The sequence below is a fragment of the Phyllobates terribilis genome, unplaced genomic scaffold, assembly GCF_046119375.1.
Source record: "Phyllobates terribilis strain yellow unplaced genomic scaffold, ASM4611937v1 Scaffold_11__3_contigs__length_659146591, whole genome shotgun sequence".
NCBI classification, from domain to species: domain Eukaryota; kingdom Metazoa; phylum Chordata; class Amphibia; order Anura; family Dendrobatidae; genus Phyllobates; species Phyllobates terribilis.
The window spans coordinates 389789126-389810623 of record NW_027362771.1 but is presented as its reverse complement, the minus strand read 5'-3'; the positions used below and the strand labels follow the sequence as shown (position 1 = coordinate 389810623).

Here is a 21498-nt window from a genome sequence, read left to right as displayed (position 1 = left end):
ATCCTGCACACCTCCTTACTATGCTGGCAGTAGGGCTCAACGTCATCAGGCGGTTTTTACATTGAAATGTCTGGGAAATGTGAGTCACACAGCTGAGGAGTTGTGGTCAGCTCTGGAGAACCAATTTCATGAATGGTTGTCTCCACTGGACCTGAAACCAGGGAAGGCCGTGTGCGACAATGCTGCAAACCTGGGTGCGGCCCTTCGCCGGGGCAATGTCACACACGTGCCTTGTATGGCTCACGTGTTGAACCTGGTTGTCCAGCAATTTTTAGCCCACTATCCCAGACTAGATGGCCTTCTGCAGAGGGCACGGTCGCTGTGTGCTCACTTCCGCCGTTCGCATCCCGCAGCTCAGCGACTTACATCTCTACAGAAGTCGTTGGGCCTGCCACTTCACCGGCTAAAATGCGATGTGCCTACCCGGTGGAATTCAACTCTGCACATGTTGCAGCGACTGTGGCAGCACCGACAAGCCCTGGTGCAATACGTTCTGACGTATAGCCTGGGCCAACGAGATTCAGAGGTGGGGCAAATCACGCTGGAGGAGTGGTCTCAGATCAGGGACCTATGCACCCTTCTGCACAGTTTTGAAATGGCGACGAAGATGTTTAGTGCTGACGATGCCATTATCAGCATGACTATTCCGGTGATTTACATGCTGGAGCACATGTTAAACAGAATTCGGAGTCAGGTGGTGGCACAAGAGGAGGTGGAGGAAGTAGAGGAGGAGGAGTTGTATGCGGAAGGGCTAACATCTGCAAGGTCCAGACGGTCGGCAGCACCAGGGCGGCAGGCATGTGAGGGTGGGGGAGATGATTTTACCAGGGCGCATGGTAGCAGCCAAACTAGTGAGGAAGGTGCAGGAGCCCAGGAAGAAGTGGAGGACGAACTGATGGAAGACTCATCAGATGAGGGAGACCTTGATCACATTTCTGTTGTGCGAGGTTGGGGGGAGAGGACAGAGGAAGGAAGCATGATTGTTACCTCGCCACCAACACAACAGGGACTTGGTGCTCCTGGATGCGCAACACACATGAGTGCCTTCTTGCTGCACTACCTGCAGCATGACCCTCATATTGTCAGAATTCGAAGTAATCATGACTACTGGGTTGCCACACTCTTAGATCCCCCAAACTTTTCGATCAACCTTTTCATTTTAATAAAGACCAAAAAAATGGTCATTTTTGAAATTATAAGCATTAGCAGGTTGTTAGAAACTGAAATCAAACAGTTTTCAACTCAAAACTTTATTCTAGGTGATGTTACATTTTCACATAGGACCCCTTGTTCGAAAGGAGCTTCTGAACTCTCTCGTCCATTGAATTTGTCAGGTTTTGGATGGTTTCTGCTTCAATTGTTTTGCATGAGGACAGAATACCCTCCCAGAGCTGTTGCTTAGATGTGAACTGCCTCCCGCCATCATAGACACTCCTTTTAATGATGCTCCAAAGGTTCTGAATGGGGTAGAGGTCAGGGGAGCATGGGGGTCACACCATAAGTTTGTCCCCTTTTATGCCCATATCAGCCAGAGATGCAGATGTTTTATGTGCAGCATGAGATGGTGCATTATCATGCAGAAAAATGATCTTGCTGTGAAATACACGGTTCTTCTTCTTGAACCATGGCAGGAAGTGCTGTTTGAGAAAATCCACATACATTATGGAGTTCATCTTTAGCGCCTTCAGGGATCCTAAAGGGGCCGACAATCTCTCTCCCCATGATTCCAGCCCAAAACATTACTCCACCTCCTCCTTGTTGGCGCTGTAGCCGTGTTTGCGTGGGGTGTCCATCAACCAGCCATCCTCCACTCCATTCATCTGGACCATCGAGCGCTGCACGGCACTCATCCGTGAACAAAACAGTTTTGAAATCAGTCTTCATGTAATGTTTGGCCCACTGGAGCCGTTTCTGCTTGTGTGAAGTGGATAGAGGAGGTCGACAGGATGGCATATGCATAGCTGCAAACCTCTGAAGGACCCTGCATCTTGTTGTTCGGGGGACGTTGGAGGCACAAGCAGCTTCAAAAACTTGTCTGCTGCTATGACAAGGCTTTTTTGCCGCTGCTGTTTCAACCTGACGTAATTGCCTGTAGGAAAGAGTCCTCAATTTGCCCTTATCAGCACGCACACGTGTGTACTGTGAATCAGCTACATACTTCTTGATTGCCAAGACACTTCATCCTGATCATCGCACAATGTTGATTGTAGTCATGCCTTGACCTAAACACTCCACAATTTGTTGCTTCTCAGCAGCCGACACATCCTTTTTCTTTCCCATTTTGGCAGAAAATGTAGGCTGCTTAATAATGTGAGAGAGCCTTCTTAAGTAGTCTTGCCTTTCATTGGACACACCTGCCAAACTAATTAGCACAGGTGTCTGCAATTGCTTACAGTGATATAAAGAGCCCTGACACACATCACCATCAATGAGTTTAACTGACAAACAAACAAATTCTTCCCTTATCACTCCTAAACACTTTTTGCATAATAATTTGGAACGCGGTGTACATGTGCTTTTCCACAAAACACCAGTGGTTCACGTAGTGAATCTTACAGTTCTAACTTGCCAACCGTGGTCTGTATGGAATTGTTCAATAAAGGGCCCAAAATTAAGATAACATAGATGGGAGAGGTCTCTATGAATAGGAATTCCTAAGTATTTGATACCCTGTGAGGGCCAGGCAAAGGGAAAGTTGGACTGGATGGAATCCTATATGGATTTAGGGAGGGAGACATCGAGGGCCTCAGACTTCGCTGCATTGATTTTAAAATTTTACCATGTAACAAAGTGATCTATTTCAGCCATAACAGCAGGGATGGATATATGTGATTGAGTGATATATACTAGGACATCATCAGCAAATAGAGAGCACTTGTACTCGGTGCCTCCCACCTCAATCCACCTAATATTGGGGTTATGGCGAATTGATGAGAGCAGGTGCTCCGTCACTAGGATGTATAAGAGAGGGGACAGAGGACATCCCTGCCTTGTCCCATTGGTGATTGTGAAAGGTGATGAAAATGTTCTGACGCACCCCCTGGGCCTTGGGACACCCGGAGCCGGACCCTTTTTGGTGGATGCTGGTGGTTGTAGTCTTCGTGGCGGCGATCCGGTTCCGTGGCTCAGGGCGGTCAAACCAGTGGCGGAACTATTTATGTGGTTTTGATGTTTAAATGTCCGACTACGCCACCCGTGGATTGCGGTCAGAGTGAACCGCCGCTACAGGGCAGACCGCTAAGGCTGGTGTTGTGGGTGCAGCAGAGCGTAGCATAACTCCCCACGGGAGGAGTATAGCCTCAGGGCAGTGTATGCGGAGGATGGGGGTGATGGTGCAGGGCAGCAGCAGTAACGACACGGAGTCAGTGATGCAGTTCAGGGCCTTTACTCACAGTTCTTATTATCCAGACCACGTCTGCAGGTAACGGCTGCCCACGTCGTACTGTGCTCACCAGGTGAGGGGCTCAGACAACTCCCAGATAACTTTGGAGTGCTTCACAGGACCCCCTTTGTGTGTCCTTTGTCTGGCCTTTCTTACCAACACTTCTGTCCGGCTGCCTCGGGCCTCCTCTTGGTAAACTTGGCGCCAGTTTCCCTGACCCTATGTGGTGCCTTCCTAGCGAGTGGAGCAAGGGGCTGCGCCACATAAAATGTCAGAGCCTCCGGTTTCTAGCTGAGGGTCGTTTCCTGCCTCCACTAGTTCGGGGACCGGTCTCCCCCTTTGGCCTGACCCCTCCACGCAGGTGGATTCGGGCGTGCGGTGGCGACTCGCCCGTCCGCACCCCTGGGATCCCTTCATTCCTCGTTCCTGGAGCCTTCTCCGCTCCTCTTCCTTCCTTCTCCCTCTTGCAGGCCTGGGCCTCTGTTACTAGGCCCGCCTCCGGAGCAGAGCTCATGCAGAGCCCCTGCTCCCTGCCACTTCTGCTCAGACTTCTCTGCACTGAACTAAGATGGTGCCCACCTTTTATACTCACTTCTCAATGCACCCAGGAACAGCTTCCTCCCTGCTCCTGCACTGCAGGGTTCCCCTTCCTCAGTGTTCCCTCCCCCCACTCCAGCCAGGGACAGGGACTGTCGTGCCCATCTCAGGGGCATATTGGTCGCCCTGCCCCACGGCAATGTGGTGTAATGCATGCAGGTGTCGGGTCCTGATCCACACTCCATCCTTATCTGAGAGTGAGATATCACACCTCTGGGTGAGGTGCAATACGTCTGTAGCAACCGAGCCCTCGGTGCTACAGTTCCATTTATCTTCAGCCTAGGTGACGTATTGTGATACAGGGCCGTGATTTTGGCTATAAAAGGGTCCCCTAGACCCCTACCCCAAGCTTTTTAAGAGAATCATATATGGCGTGCCAGGAGACTCTATGGAATGCTTTCTCAGCATCCAACGAGAGTATCTACTTACAAATTTTTAACTGCATCTAGCCCAGGAAATACTTTGTGCCTAGTAGCAGTGTCTGCTAGTCAGCGGATTATCCCGGCTGTTAAGCAAGCTACACCACCTGTAGTTTGGACACTTAATTTTTTCAAAGGAAATGCTTCGGGACCACGGGATACTTAGTGAAGAGCATCAGGAGGCACCCCAAGGCATAGGGGCTGGGACTGGCACTAGGATGCCTTGCGGTGGACAGCCGAGCTCGATCCTTATAAAAGCTTTTTAACTGCAGCAGCTTTAGTGGACGCTACTGGAGCTGGAATTACGCGGCTGCTGGCATGAGACTTGCCCTCCAATAGATCCTTGTAAATGGATTTAAAGCGTATTCATTCAAATTAGAGGGACAATTTAAATTAAAAAGCTTAGAGCTGCCTCCACCACAGGGGGGCTCTCTCGACCCACCAGCGGACAGGCACCAGTATTGGGAGAGGGGGGCTGGCCGTCAGGGTTCACCGCGGCTCTGGCACAAACCCGGCGACACGGAGGTGGCACGGGCAGGAGCGGACTGGCCGTCTCGGCTTCTCACTTTTTGGATTTTAGAAGGGCATGACATGCCTATATCTGTGTCTCCCCCTCCTTTTACTCCTCCACCTCTTTTCTTTTCACATGACTATATGTACTTGTCACTTTTCCATGTGTTAGTTGTGTCTTCTGAGCAGTTTGTCAGCTTTTGGACACCTTTGAAGGTGTTTTCTATGTGTTTCTATGTGTTTTTGTTTGCCTGCCATTGGTTTTAACGGTGTTCGAAGGTGTTCGACGAACAGTTCGGCGAACACACGGGTGTTCGACGAACCGAACCGAACTCGAACACTACGGGGGTGGCTCAACACTAATCAATATGCAACACTGAGGGTGATTAGCAATCTTGAGATGAGCAAGCAATTAGTATGGTAGACATGGATGGTGGAGAAGTGTCAATCTTATGGCTCTTAATATGTCATCTAATATTCTCACTAATATACTACGTTTACTGATTAAATGCAGATGTGGTCCAAACTAAGCTAAATAAAATCAATGTGAAAAGGCCTTGGGCCCAGACGGGCTGCATCCAAGAGATCTTAAGGAACTCATCTAAGTTATTGCTGAGCCTCTATACATCATTTTTGAGGCTCTCTAGTGACTGGTACTGTGCCAAACTACTGGTATAAAGCCAGTCCATTTTGTGAAAAATGATCTCCAGGTCTTGTCTGAGTAATAGACCAGTTAGTTAGCATAACATACTGTACATTGTGGGCATAATGTTCAAGGGGCTTGTAAGGGTATGTATGTGAGAGACAATAATATTATGAGGAATGGCTAGCATGATTTTATGAATGACAACATTTTTCAAACTAAACAGTTTTTTATGAAGAGTTGAGCAGAAGCCTGGAGAGTGGGGTAGTTGTTTGTATAGTGTTTTTTAACTTTTGACATGGACCAAGGTGTTTGAGAGTGTCCACACAAACGCCTAATGGGTAAAAAAAAGTCTATAGGATTAAAAAGTAAGGTTTGTAGACAGCACACACAGTTTTGGTGGATGATTACTACTTTGAATGGTCTGCCGTTATAAGTGGTGCATCCCAAGGTTCAGTGCTAGCTCCATTATCATTCAATTTATTTATTAAAGGGAATCTGTAACATAATTTTGGCCAAGTAAACCCAGAGCAGCGTCCTATAAAGAAAGACTGAGACCCTGATTCCAGTGATGTGTCACTTATTGGGATGCTTTTTTTAGTTTTGTTTTATCAGCAAGAGATTATCACTAGAGTACTAGTAAACCTGTTGCCATGTAGTCCTCCATGTTCATGATCTTTGTATAACCTCTCCCTCCCTTCACCAATTGATTGGCAGCTTTCTGCCTATGCATGGGTAGACACTGAAAACTGTGAATCAGTGGTGTGGGCAGGGTTATACAGAGCTCAGCATTCAGTGAACTGTTACATCTGGAGCAGATAAAACAGTAATTTTATTAAATCAGGGTCTCTGCTCCAACATCATGCAACTCAGATGGGATAGCAAAAACATGGTGACAGTTTTCCTTTAATGATATGGAAGATGCTATTGATAGTGTTGTTTCTATTTTTACAGATGACACCGAGCTATATAATATAATTCATTCCATGGAACCTATTCATAAGGTTACTGACTTGGAAAAACTGAGTGTTTGGGTATCCACTTGGCAGATGAGGTTTAATGTAGGAAAATGTAAAGTTATGCATCTGGGTACTAGTAATATGTAATACTAGATGGTGGCCCGATTCTAACGCATCGGGTATTCTAGAATATGTATGCGGCCGACCGGCGAAGCAGTGTTTAAATGGGTTGTGCACTACTTTAAATTAACCCCCCAATGTATCCCCCCGGGGCCCCTAATGAATTTTGTAATTACGTCATGTTGTCAATACTGCTTGTGACAACATCGCTGACCACGCACAGCCAGCACGTAATCCCCCCGGCTGCAGCCGGCTCTTGCTTCCGCTTACATCATGACTATTTGCGGCTGCAGCCAGGGGTCTCCTGTTCGCCGGCCGTGACCAATCAGCGAACCGTGTTAGTGAGGATCGGGGAGCTGCGCTGCCTGTGCGGGTACTTCCGCTGCGAACAGCCGGGAGATGACCGGCTAGCACCGGTCATCTCCCGGCTGCATCGCCCCTGATCTCCCGACGGTGGCCTGCGTGTTTCAAATCCGGCGCCAATTCACGGCCGGGCTGCGCCAGTCGCTGATTGGTGGCGGCCAATCAGAGAAGCGGTGTTTTAAATTTCGCGCCAATATCGCTGATTGGTCGTGGCCGGGCGGGTGCGACCAATCAGCGAAGCGTGTTTCAAATCCGGCGCCAATTCGCGGCCGGACTGCGCTCGTTGCTGATTGGTGCCGGCTGCGACCAATCAGGACAGCGGTGTCCAATATCGCTGATTGGTCGCGGCAAACCGTGTTAGTGAGGACCGGGGATCGGCGCTGCCTGTGCGGGTACTTCCGCAGCCGGTCATCTCCCGGCTGCATCGCCGCTGACCTCCATGCGGCTAACGTCGGGAGATCAGCGGTCCTAGCCGCTGATCTCCCGATGGCAAGTGTGAAGGGAGGACCGGGCAGCGGCGCCGCCTAGGCCACCAGTCGGGATACTTCTGCTGCGAGCAGTCGGGAGATGACCGGCTAGTGCCGGTCATCTCCCGGCTGCATTGCCGCTGACCTCCGTGCGGCAGATGAGCCGCTAATGGCCGCCATCTTGTTCTGAAATCCCGCGTCGCTGATTGGCCACAAAACTGAAAAAGGGTATGGAAGATTTGGTTTATAAGGAAAAATCTAAATATTTGAATATGTTTAGCCCTGAGAAGAGACAAGTAAGGGGAAACATGATTTAATTCTACAAGTATGTAAATGACACATAAGAAGAAGTATAGTTAAAAGCTGTTTCATGCCCATTCCCCCAGCAAAAAGCAAGGTGGGAATGGGCATTCCTTCCACCTGGAGAAAAAAAGGTTCAGTCTCCATAGGAGACCAGGCTTCTTTCCCATAAAATCTATTAATCTGTGAAATAGTCTAATATTAATAATTTTATTTATATAGCACCAACATATTCCGCAGCACTTTACAATTCGATAGGGACATGTACAGACAATATAAACAATACAATGTATCACATTTTAACAGTTACAGGAGGAGTGAGGGCCCTGCTCGTAAGCTTACAATCTATATGGAAATAGGGAGACACAATAGGTAGAACATGGTCATCAGTCAGCATCTGTCTAAGGGCAGTTACCGTGTGCTATTGGGTGGCATGGGGGATGTGGAGACAGATGAATAGGCAGGAGAAAATTAAGATTAAAATTTACAAGGAGGAAACAGGAGAGAGTTAGGTTAGTGAGTTGACATGATAAACTTGTCTAAACAGATGTGTTTTTAAAGTACATCTAAAAAATGGGGGCTAGATATTAGTCGGATCGTTTGGGATAGTGCATTCCAGAAAACTAGCGCAGCATGAGAGAAATCTTGGAGACGGAGGTGCGATGTTCAAATTATGGAGGATGTTAGTCTTAGATCAGTTACAGAATGGAGAGCACGGGTAAGGTGATGAACAGAAATGAGGGATGAGATATAGGGTGGTGCAAAACTATGGAGAGCTTTGTGGGTGAGAGAGATGAGTTTGTATTGTATTCTGTGGTGAATGGGTAACCAGTGCAATGACTGGCACAGGGTAGAGGTGTCGGTGAAGTGGCCTGATAGAAATACAACCCTGGCTGCTGCTTTCAGGCTGGATTGGAGAGAATAAAGTTTGGTTAGAGGGAGACCGATTAGAAGAGAGTTGCAGTAGTCCAGACAAGAGTGAATAAGAGCAACAGTAAGAGTTTTTGCAGTTTCAAAGGTGAGAAAAGGTTGGATTCTGGAGATGTTTTTAAGGTGCAGGTGGCACAAACGAGTGAGTGATTGTATATAGGGAATAAAGGAAACTTCTGTGTCAAATATACAAGATGTGCAGCATCTGAAACAACGGATACTGGAAGCCTGTGCTAGCATTTCTTTTGCGGTGTTGCTATCAGTGTGTCAAGAGTAGGAGAAGAGAGTTGCATTGACAATCCAACACAATGGGCAGCACTTTGAACGCATTTTATAAGCGGTCATAAACTTGTAAAAAACTCATGAAATAATAAAGTTACGTTAAAACCAAGCACACCATTGTTTTTCTTATGAAAATCTCAATAAGTTTGATGTGTCATATGACCCTCTTCCCATTGAAAAAAATAAAGTTGGATCCAAAATGGCCGACTTCAAAATGACCGCCATGGTCACCACCCATCTGGAAAAGTTTTCCCCCTCCCATACACTAATGTGCCACAAACAGGAAGTTGATATCACCAACCATTCCCATTTAATTTAGGTGTATCCATATAAATGGCCCACCCTGTGGTAAGGAAAAGCATTTTTGGTGCAGAGCATAGAGGCGCATGCTCCTCAGAAGTGGCGCTGAATAAATAAAGTGGCGTATGCCTCTTAATGAATCCAGTGCCTCTTCTATGCCATGAAAACTGGCATAGCATGAGCGTGTGTTATGCCAGTCTTGACAAATCAGTCCCATTGAATTCTAGAAAAACATTTTCTGAGCATGCTCTGACCTGGCCAAATGTCAGAGAGGGGGTGAGATGTTCACTTGTTGATATTGATGTTTTATCTATAGTATACACAGGTGTTACTTTTCCGTTTCACCCTATTTGTGATGATAATGATATGAAGGCCGTAAAGTCTTCTGTACAGAATAGGAAGTGTGTGTCTAGTATTAGGCCTAGTGGCCAGGGTAGAAATTGGCAGATATCAATTTTTTTTATATAGCACCAACATATTCCACAGCACTTTACAATTAAGATAAATATGTATACTTTTTTCTAATATAGGTAGTGATAAGGAAACTAAAAAGACAAAATTAGAAGAAAATACATTTACCATTTTACCATGTGACCCAGGTTTAAACAATAGGCCATTTCCTTATGACAATTCCTTTAAGAATCTTGTCATTTGGTCTTAAATAAATCAACTGAAAATACACTTGAAGTTAGTAGCAAGTGTGGCCTTGAGTTTTCAGTTTCAATCTGTCTTTTGTATTACTTTGTTGACCTTTCGCTCTTATCTGCTGCAGGTCTGTCCACAGAAGGCACGGTTGGAGAGATCTCAGTTCAAGTGGATATCTTCACTCATCCTGGAAATGGAGAACACAAGATTACAGTAAAAGGTATGATAGAATTGAGAAGCGCACTCTCATTGCCATCTTATGTCAGCATTATTTCTTAATATCACAGGCTGATGCTATGAAGCCCAATGAAATAAGAAGCTCTTTGTCTTCTCTCTGCAGATCACTTGCTTTTCAGTAATTTATAAAGATGTTCCAAACATGAGTTGAACACGTTTTGCTGCTCTTATCCTTCACTTTCATGGAATATGTCAAATGAAAGTCTTATTCTGCTAGATAATATTCATTTTACTATGCCAAACCTGTGTCTGTATATCTTATCCCTGGTCATAAATGGCAGAGAAAGCATATGTATTATGTTACTTTAGCCTCCAAGTTTCTATAGGTAGAACATTTTTTGTAGCTACTGTATTCATGTATCGAGATAGAGTTATATATTATGCAATTCAGCATTTTATGTAGAAATCTACTAAGACCAGTAGCCAATCCCCAATGTCTCGCTACAGGGAATGATTAGCAGCTCTCCTTATCTGAGCCTGTGGCTTATGCAAACGTCCATGGATCTCTGTCTAATCTTGAGCCCCCGTCTCACATAGCGAGATTGCTGCTGTGTCACGGTTTTGGTGACGCAACAGCGACCTCACCAGCAATGTCGCTATGTGTGACACTTTGCAGTGATCAGGCCCCTGCTGTGAGGTCGCTGATCGCTGCAGAATGTCCTGGACCTTTTTTTGGTCGTTGCCCTCTGGTCAGCACACATCGCTGTGTGTGACCAGCGGGAGCAGCGATCAGGCTGGTAACCATGATAAACATCGGGTTACTAGGGGCACACGCGCTCCTAGTAACCCGTTATTTATCATGGTTACGAGCCTGCTAAAGTGAGCGGTAACCTCCCGCTCACCGTAGCAGAGTGGTAACTATGATAAACAGCGGGTTACTAGGTGCGCGTGTGCCCCTAGTAACCCGATGTTTACCATGGTTACCAACCTGCTCCTGCTTCAGCAGGCTGGTAACCAGGAGCAGGACATCGTGGAAAGATTCTTTCCACTATGTCGCTGCTCCCCTGATCGTTGGTGACCCTGCCTGTTTGACAGTTCACCAGCGACCACATAGCGACGCAGCAACGATCCCTGACAGGTCGTATCGTTGTCGGGATCGTTGCAGCGTCGCTAAGTGTGACAGGGCCTTTGGGCCACAATGTATGGACTGGTCTCAGAACTCCCAACTGGAGCATGACTGCTTCATATATTTCTATGGAACTGTCACGCTCGAGTCAGGAGGTCCGCTGCCAGTCTGTGCGTTTCGGTTTTAGATCGGACTGAAATCCCCAAATGTGGATGAGTCCTAATACGGGATAAACTATCATTCATTACTTGTGTGTGGTAGGAAGCAGGACTCACAAGCTGACTCCATGAGTCTATGAAGCTTTCAAAGGGGGATCTGTCAAATACTGTATTTTACATGGAAATGCGTGGATTTTTGACAACCTAGTGATATCATTCCACTTGTCGCTGGATCATTTCTCTATGCACTTTGACTTTGCACAATTAGTGCTGTCAATGACAAATTGTTTAGAGACATGCCCCATTGTCAATTCATTTTATATTTCCAGTAGGATTAATAAAGGAATGGCAAAAAAAAAAATATGCTTCCGAAATTTTATTTTATGTGGAATGCACATATTTAGTAAAATATATATCATAAGAGGGGACAGCTTCTCCTTAAACAGCATTTTAGAAAAAAATTACTGAAATAAGAGCTCACTAAACTTTATCATTTTGATGGGAATTTAGGCACACAATAGTTTTTCTTGATTTTCTGCTGATTTGTGTCAATATACCAAATGCAATATTAAAATTACAATTATCTTAACACTTGACAGCTTTTCAAGAATTATATCAGCAATTAAATAATATGATAGAAAAAAATAGTCTTTTGTTTCTTTCTCTTTTTCTAGTTGTGGCACTTAATGGGTTACTCTGGCAAACCACCGCTATGTTCCGGCCTTTTGTTGAAGTCTTTGCATTAGGTCCCAGCCTCAGCGACAAGAAGAGGAAATTTGGTACAAAGACAAAAAGTAACACTTGGTCACCAAAGTACAATGAGAATTTTAATTTGTAAGTTTTTGTTATTATGATTTATTACATGTTGATTCATTATAGGGTAGTGATAAAACAGCATTTCTAAAATAGGAGCACCTTGTATAGCCTAATTGTTTAGCTACAGATCACGGTGTAGAATTATATGAATTCATTTATGTATCCACTACACAAAAGTTGTAGTTATTTATGTGCACCAATAGATTAAGGAACAGACTGGCTCACCAGAGTACCAAAGAATCCTCTGATTGTCCCAAGTTTTGACACAGCATGGGCTCCAAAAGTCTAAAACATAGGTGGGGAACCCCTGTTTTAGACTTTGGATGGCTATTTGGATATTTATGATCCTGCTATATTTGGTCAAACATTTAATTAGCTCATCCTTAATGTAATGGCTTGAAATGCTTCTCTTTGGTGAGGTGTGTGATGTTAGGTGGTAGTGATGATGCTACTTGCAATTGCTTTTCCAAATTTGCATTGGTCTGGAGCTCAGTTGACTCTGTGATGATACGATTTGTAAAGAACAACTCGCAGCAGAACACACATTCATATTACAATGCATGTCTCCTCACAGTGGGAAATTCATCACAGCTCACATTACATTTATAGAACTCAAGCAGTGGAAGTTCTGCTGTACACATCACATAGGAGACACTGAGGCTGCTGTATACATCACATAGGAGACACCGAGACTGCTGTATATATCACATAGGAGACACTGAGGCTGCTGTATACATCAGATAGGAGACACTGAGACTGCTGTATACATCACATAGGAGACACCGAGACTGTTGTATACATCACAGAGGAGACACTGAGACTGCTGTATATACATTGCATAGGAGACACTGAGACTACTGTATATACATCATATAGGAGACACTAAGACTACTCTATATATATCACATAGGAGACACTGAGAATGCTGTGTTCATCATATAGGAGACACTGCTGTGTACATCACATAGAATACACTCAGATTCTGCTGTATATACATCACATAGGAAACAATGGGACTTGTGTATATACATCAAATAGGAGACAATGGGGCTAGTGTGTATACATACTTTGGAGACACTGTGACTGGTGTACATACATCACATAGGAGACATTGAGACTGGTCTTTATAAGGCACATAGAATACACTGGGACTAGTGTATGTACATCACACAGAATACATTAGGATTGGTGTATATACATTATTATGCTTTGCCTATATAGCGCCTTCATATTCCAATGCACTTTACAGACATCATCATCATTGTCTCCTTTGGGGCCCACAATCCAAATAACCTATGTATGGCTTTGGAGTGTGGGAGAAACTCAGAATACCCAGGTAAAACCCATACAAACAAAGGGAGAACATACAAACTCCTTGCAGATGTTGTCCTTGGTGGGTTTCAACTTAAGACCCCAGGGCTGCAAAGCAACAGTGCTAACCACTGAGCCACTTTGCATTACATAAGATACACTGAGACTAGTCTATATACATTACTTAGAATGTTATACTTTATATCACAAAATAAATGCACTTTATCAGCACAGAATTAAAGAGTTTTATATTTTTTTTAAGATATGGCACAAAACTAGGATATATGTTATAAATAATGGCGATCTGAGCACTAGACCCCATCAATCACTCTAAAAGGGGCTGCCACACCGCCTCAGTGCTATACAGACCCAGCATTCCTCACCTTTTGCCATTAGCAGAAAAAACCTTTAAACAGCTATTAAGAGAAGATTTAAACCCCCATAGCTACATACAATTTTCTATGAAAAAAGGGTGACATAATAAATAATTTTGTCCTTAGGCTTAAATTGATGTTGAAAAAAAATCTGTAAAATTCTTATTAAAATGGAAGGTGCTTCTTGCTTGCTGATAACCATAGTAAGCTAAAATATAATCAGCAACATATAATATGTGGAATTCATTAGTGGCAGGCACTGACATTTCAGCAGGTAGCGCATCATTATCTCATACAGATGCAACGCCACCTGCTGGTCACAGTGTTTAAAAGCTTGTGATTGTTGAGTAGAATTCCAGAAGGATTCAATATGCTGAAAATCTGCCACTTAAATGTTATAAAACCAACAGTGAACACTGTATGCAAGTAATAAAGGACAATAATGTGTGATAAACCTGTTGTGACAAATGTAATATACACCCGTGAAATGTTTACTATGCACTTTAGTAAATATACAAAGAGTATTGTAAGTACACACACCATAAAACTCACACACCATTTCTGCCTGAGGGGCTACCGATTTACCTAGTAAATCTATAAAACAACATTATTACCTCATAGAGATCTTGGCTAATGGGAATAAAATAGTAGCACAACATTTTAATTATATGTTTATTAAAATTCACAATTCACCGTGAATCACAATATTGCAAAGCCTCAGATTGCACTGGAAAGACATATATAACACTCTGAAGTCTCCTATGATAAACTCCATTCAGGTTCTTTAATGAAAACACAGCCTTAGTAATGTCAAAGTAACCTCACCATAGAAAAAGATAGTAATTAGTGATAAGCGAGCGTGCTCGTTTGACCCTTTAACCGAGCATGCTCAAGTGCTTACCGAGTATCTTTGGTGTGCTCGTATATTATGTTCGAGTCCCTGCGTCTGCATGACTTATTGATGTTAGACAGCCTCAACCCATGCAGGGATTGCTTGTTTGTTAGGGAATTCTCACACGTGTTGAGATTGTCTTACAGCCGTAAATCATGCAGACGCAGGGACTCGAACATAATATACGAGTATGCCGAAGATTCTCGGTAAGCACCCGAGCATGTTCGGTTAAAGGGTTACACGAGCTCACTCGCTCATCACTAATAGTAATCGATTCAGACCATTTAATAGTGCAGTGCACTGACAGACTTTTCATGTATTTTTAAATTAAAAATCAGTCCAAAAATGATCCCTTAGTCATTTGTAATGAGGCACATCATTCAGGGCATAACTCTCAAACTGATGGTGTCCCTATCAGAGGTAACATAATCCTGCTTTGACTGCAAAGGAGGTAAATTGTGGCACAAAATATACCTATGGCTCCAAATTACAAAGTGATCCATGTGCCAAAGTATAATACCTCTATGAGGTCCTTCCATCCAAGAGGCGACATAAAATAGCTTTGTAATATAATGTGTGATTAGACATGGCTCCACTTTGTTTTCTCATGGATTCTGTAAGACTCTGTAAGAAAAATCCTCTGTGCGCCTCTATTAAATAGGAGACATACATACACATGTGGTCAAAATTGTTGGTACCCCTCGTTTGGTGAAAGAAAAACCCACAATGGTCACAGAAATAACTTGAATCTAACAAAAGTAATAATAAATTAAAAATCCATGAAAATGAACAAATGAAAGTCAGACATTGCTTTTCAACCCTGCTTCCACGGAATTTAAAAAAAAATTAAACTCATGAAATAGGCCTGGACAGAAATGATGGTACCCCTGAAAATAATGTGTAAAAAGGGACATGTTAAATCAAGTTGTGTCCACTACTTAGCACCACAGGTGTCTACAATCTTGTAATCAGTCAGTGGGCCTGTATATAGGGCTACAGATACTCACTGTGCTGTTTGGTGACATGGTGTGTACTACACTCAACATGGACCAGAGAAAGCAAAGGAAAGAGTTGTCTCAGGAGATTAGAAAGAAAATTCTAGACAAGCATGTTATAGGTAAAGGTTATAAGACCATCTCCAAGCAGCTTGATGTTCCTCTGACTACAGTTGTGCATATTATATAGAAATTTAAGATCCATGAGACTGTAGCCAACCTCCCTGGACGTGGCCGCAGGAGGAAAATTGATGACAAATCAAAGAGACGGATAATACGAATGGTAACAAAAGAGCCCAGGAAAACTTGTAAAGAGATTAAAGGTGAACTTCAAGCTCAAGGAACATCAGTGTCAGATCGCACCATCCGTCGTTGTTTGATCCAAAGTGGACATAGGAGACAACCAAGGAGAACACCATTGTTGAAAAAAAATCATAAAAAAGCCAGACTGGAATTTGCCAAACTACATGTTGACAAGCCACAAAGCTTCTGGGAGGATGTCATATGGACAGCTGAGACAAAAAGGGAAGTTTTTGGCAAGTTACATCAGCTCTATGTTCACAGACCGAAAAATGAAGCATATCAAGTAAAGAACACTGTCCCTACTGTGAAACATGGAGGAGGCTCTGTTATATTCTGGGGATGGTTTGCTGCATCTGGCACAGGGTCTCTTGAAAACACACAGCTAAAAACACCAAAGAATGGCTAAGAGGAAAACATTGGACTATTCTGAAGTGGCCTGTTATGATCCCTGACCTAAATGTTATTGAGCATCTTTGGAAAGAACTGAAACATGCTGTCTGGAAAAGGCAACCTTCAAACACAAGACAACTGGAGCAGTTTGTTCACGAGGAGTGGGCCAAAATATCTGTCGAGAGGTGCAGAAGTCTCATTGACAGTTACAGGAATCGTTTGATTGCAGTGATTGCCTCATAAGGTTGTTAAACAAAATATTAAGTTAAGGGTACCATCATTTCTGTCCAGGCCTATTTCATGAGTTTAATTTTTTTAAAAATTCTGTGGAAGCAGGGTTGAAAAGCAATGTCTGACTTTCATTTGTTCATTTTCATAGATTTGTAACTTATTATTACTTTTGTCAGATTCAAGTTATTTCTGTGACCATTGTGGGTTTTTCTTTCATTAAACGAGGGTACCAACAATTTTGACCACGTGTGTAAGTCCAGCATGTGCCCACATGGCACCATATTACAGACTAATACAATAGTGATCTGTAGAATGTAATATACTGTATTGTATAGTGTACATATCATAATTAATTCCTTGATGAAGGCAATGCCAAAATGCACACCAGGATGGGGCTATCCCTAAGGAGTCTCTCCTGTAACCAATGTATTTATCATGCCTCCATTATACATTTTCTACCTATTATGTATCCTGCATGTCATTTGACCTATTTTTGTGACTTTGCACTCTGTACCCATGCCTATATACTTTCATATCTTACCTGGTTTGTAGATTTATGTTTTGACCTTTCATACACTACAGTCTACTCTAGGGGTCTCAAACAAGTGGGTCGCGGGCCGCATGCGGCCCAAAGGCTGCTTCATGTGGCCCACAGGCACCATAGGCCCCTTGGACGCACATTAAACTGAAAAGTATTGCCACGCAGAGACAAGCTCTCTGCACAGCAATACCAATGCCAGCTGCCGGCCAATCAGAGGCAAGCAGCTGGCATCGACGTATGATGTCACTGCCATGGCAAGCCAATGTCAGCTGCTGGCCTCTAATTGGCTGGCGAATGCAATTGGTATTGCTGTGCAGAGAGCTTGTCTCTGAGTGGCAATACATTTCAATTGATTGTGTGTCCAAGGATGCAGATTCAACTGAAATAAAGCCCTGCTATCGGTGGACCCCTACACTGGGCCGCGATCGTCAAGGTCCGCATGTGCAGAAAAGAGGACGCCAAGGAAACGGAGGACAGTTGAGAAGAATCTTTTTTTTTTTTCTTTCTTTATGTGAATCAATAGGAAACATTACTACAAGATGGGGACCTGGATGGGGCCATTACTACAATATGGGGACCAGAATGGGGAAAGATGAAGACGAGAATGATCAAATTACTAAAAGAATGGATCCAGGATGGGGTATTAGTAGAAGAAGGGTACCTGGATGGGGCATTGCTACAAGATGAGGACTAGGATGGGCACATTGCTACAAGATGAAGCATTAGTTCAAGAAGGGAACCAGGATGGGGCATTACTACAGGAGGAGAACCAGGATGGGGACATCTTACTATAAGATGAGGACCAGGATGGGGACATTACTACAGGATGAGGACAGTATGGGGACATTACTACAAGAAAGGGACCAGGATGTGGCGTTAGTACAATCTCAGGACCTAGATGGGGACATTGCTACAAGAAAGGGACCAGGATGGGGCGTTACTACAAGATGGGGACCACAATTGAGCACATTACTACAAGATGTTTGTCAGCATTACTATATGGTGCTAATTGTAAGACAATATTACTGTATGGGGACAATTGGGGCAAACAAAATTGTAAAAATGTAAAATAAAATTTTAAAAATAAAGCATGAAAAAATATTTGCCACTAAAAATGCTGTTTAATCTATAAACTAAAATAAACCAAAAAAGTGCATGTTTGTTATCGCCACATCCATAATGTCACAAGCTATAAAACTGTACCATGACCTATATGACGGATGCCATTTAAAAAAATAAAATAAACACGTCAAAAATGTTTAAAAAAGTGATTAAAAGGTGTATAGAAAAAAAATCTTATCGCTAAAAATGTCACTTTGTCCTGCAAAGAATGCGGCCCCCCAATTCAAATCTTTTCTATGTGTGGCCCATATACCCAGCCCAACATAGTCCTGGGGAGGCTTAGGACTATGTTTTAAACGCAATTGTCAGCTATGATAAATAATAATGATAGTCACGGTGCGGCTGCTACCTATACTATCCTATCTATTTGAATACATATACTAATGATAAAGACTGTATAGGGGACATTTAAAGGATCAATGAATCCAATGAATGGCTAGCAGCTGATGTCCCAGGAGAATACAGACTATTGCAAATTTTAATTCTTCTATTCCTTTAAATAGTTGGGGTTTTTGTTGCCTATGGCAAATTGTGATTAGTATTTTACATTTTTACACACAGTTCTGGCATACTTTTGAAAACTTTTAGGAAGCCATAGGCATCGTATATTCTCAATGCCAGCATTAAATGAGTGAAAATCCACATAATAAATCACCAGTAAACAATCTTAGCCTTGTCATGTATCTATCACAGACATATGATAGACATCGGCAGCTATTCTCACAACACTGCATCCAGGCTGCCTGTAGGCATTTCCACTGGGATGACCACCTGCTCCTCATAAACTCTGCAGTGATAAGTGTCTTGTTTAAGAGTATGCTGAGAAGTAAGATCTGTTGGCGTTCTGGACTTATGCTGTGCTCAAGGCAATATATAGATTGTGCTCCATTGTTACATACCAGATGTAATTTTATGTCTGTAAGATTAGCTGTGTACTGTATCCTCCTAAATACAGCTACATACGTGCATATCCAGTTTTTTAAAACTGTGATCAAATGTTGTAGCAATGGTACAGTAATCTATTCATAGTGATAAGGGAATTGATTAGACACAAATCAAATTCACGTTAAATTTTCTGAAATTCGCAGGTGTCTGTGAATTTGACAAATTTGCATGAATTTCTAAAAAATGCCAGCTTCCATTTTATACATTGCAGAAGATTGCATCAGCCACTGAGAACTGACATGATCATAGGTGCAACCTCGCAGGCTTCTCCAAAATGCCTTGCAGCTATCACATTATATGGTATAGTGCAGCCAATTAGGAGGGACTATCACAATCTGTATAAAAGTCTAGACAGAGAATACAGCAGCCACTTATGGTGATTTAAGATAGTGACAGGATGTCAGGGCTCACAGCTCAGCAATAGAGATAGGAAGAGAAAGTCATAAATTATTGAACAAATACTCCAGACGGTAATGTCTTGTACAATTGCGGCTCTGAAGAAGATCAGTGTTGCAGTCTGCAAATAGTACACAGATTAATTTGATAGAAATTAAGTAGGAGAGGTGCCAGTTACAGTTTCAGACTCAATGTTATTGTTTAGAGATATGGTGTATCTGAAATTTGTCATGCTGCCTATAAATAACAATTACACATTTTTCTCATCATTCATAACGCACTAGACAGCAGCAGTATGTCAGCACAATATTCCGTACAGAAAAAAAATAGTGACAGAGATTTTGTTCCACTGTACATGATATGAGTACATAAAAAAAAGTTAGTGAATGAGGCTTTTTTTTCTGGTTTGGTGCAATGTATTAACAAAATTTCTGAATGTAGTGGTCGGTTCTATAGATACACTAGCAAATACTTTTCATTTCTAAAAAATATACTTGATTGTTAAGAATAACAAAAATTTGACGTGATTAAAAAAGTAGAAACGATTGCAAGGCAAAGAGGTAGCAGGAGGCAAGGATATTTTATTACTGAAGATGGAATTGTTCATAAAGAATCTATCAATATTTTCATGAGTAAATCGAGGCAGTTATTAATCCAGCTTGAGTTAGAATTAAAATGTAACTTTCGTACCTCATTCATTTCCCTTTTTTTTCTCTCCAGCATTCTAAGCAATGAGGAAAGCCCAGCGGCCTATGAACTTCACCTGTGTGTGAAGGATTACTGCTTCGCCAGGGAAGATCGCATTATAGGAATGACAGTTATCCAGCTAAAGGGCATCGTGGACAAAGGCAACTGTTCGTCCTGGTACCCACTGACAAAAAGCATCTACATGGATGAAACTGGACTGACAATCCTGCGAATACTTTCTCAACGCTCCAATGACGAAGTTGCCAAGGAGTTTGTGAAACTGAAATCAGATACCCGGTCTCTGGAGGAGATCTAGAATGTGCTGCAGCATGGGAGATCCCATCCAACAGAACTACTCTAATTACAAACACAAAGCATTGATACGGTGTTGTTATTTGATAGTGTATGCATGTGCAAATAAGTGGGAATGTTTATTCAATATGTTTCAATGTTTGCTAGTACACCAGTACTATATTTGCAAGGTGTGTTGAAGAAAACGTGTACCTTCTTTTTCTATGAATGACATTGGGCAAGGACTAGTTCCCATAAAGTGCCAAAATCTACACTTAGAACTGAAACAAGCTCATGGTATTTTTGGTAACCATTGTTTTCCTACCTGGTTATGATCTATCGGTTAATGACTTGTATTTGTTATATAAATGTGCGTCTCTGTGCGGTCTATTTTTCCAATGATTTGCTGACATGTTACTCATAATGTTGCTTTTTTTATTTTACTTTTGGCATATCGACCTATTGTATGTTGCTGAATGGTTTGTAATTTTATAACTCCATTCCTGAATAGAGATATTACTTTTCATATAATAAAGGATGGGGCTATTTTATGCATCTTCTACACAAACCTTCTGGTATATCACTGTGAAGACAAACTGTACAAAGCTCGCTTCTAGAACTCAATACTGCCCTCCCTTATACAGTAGTTTCTCTTTCTGTGTACTAAAGTTCTTTAATGGATCTCTCTACATAGTAGTAATAGTGATAAAAACCGCATACTCTGGAAAAGAAAAGACTTTCTGTACATTTGTATAAATATTTCGGGATTCTGTGATACGTCATTCCTTGTGTTTTGCTCACATCATCAGCTCAGCTTCTTGTCACT

The 21498-nt window shown here is 42.7% G+C and overlaps 1 protein-coding gene across 1 annotated transcript in view; it reads left to right on the top strand.

Moving 5' to 3' along the window:
* Positions 1-21167, top strand: part of UNC13C (unc-13 homolog C) — an 861108-nt gene extending 839941 nt beyond the window's left edge. The window contains exons 32-34 of the mRNA XM_073653015.1: positions 10045-10137; positions 12053-12212; positions 20415-21167. Of these exons, the coding sequence (XP_073509116.1) occupies positions 10045-10137; positions 12053-12212; positions 20415-20697 (536 nt within the window). The 3' untranslated portion in view covers positions 20698-21167. The remainder of the gene's footprint in view (positions 1-10044; positions 10138-12052; positions 12213-20414) is intronic.
* Positions 21168-21498: the final 331 nt, after the last annotated feature.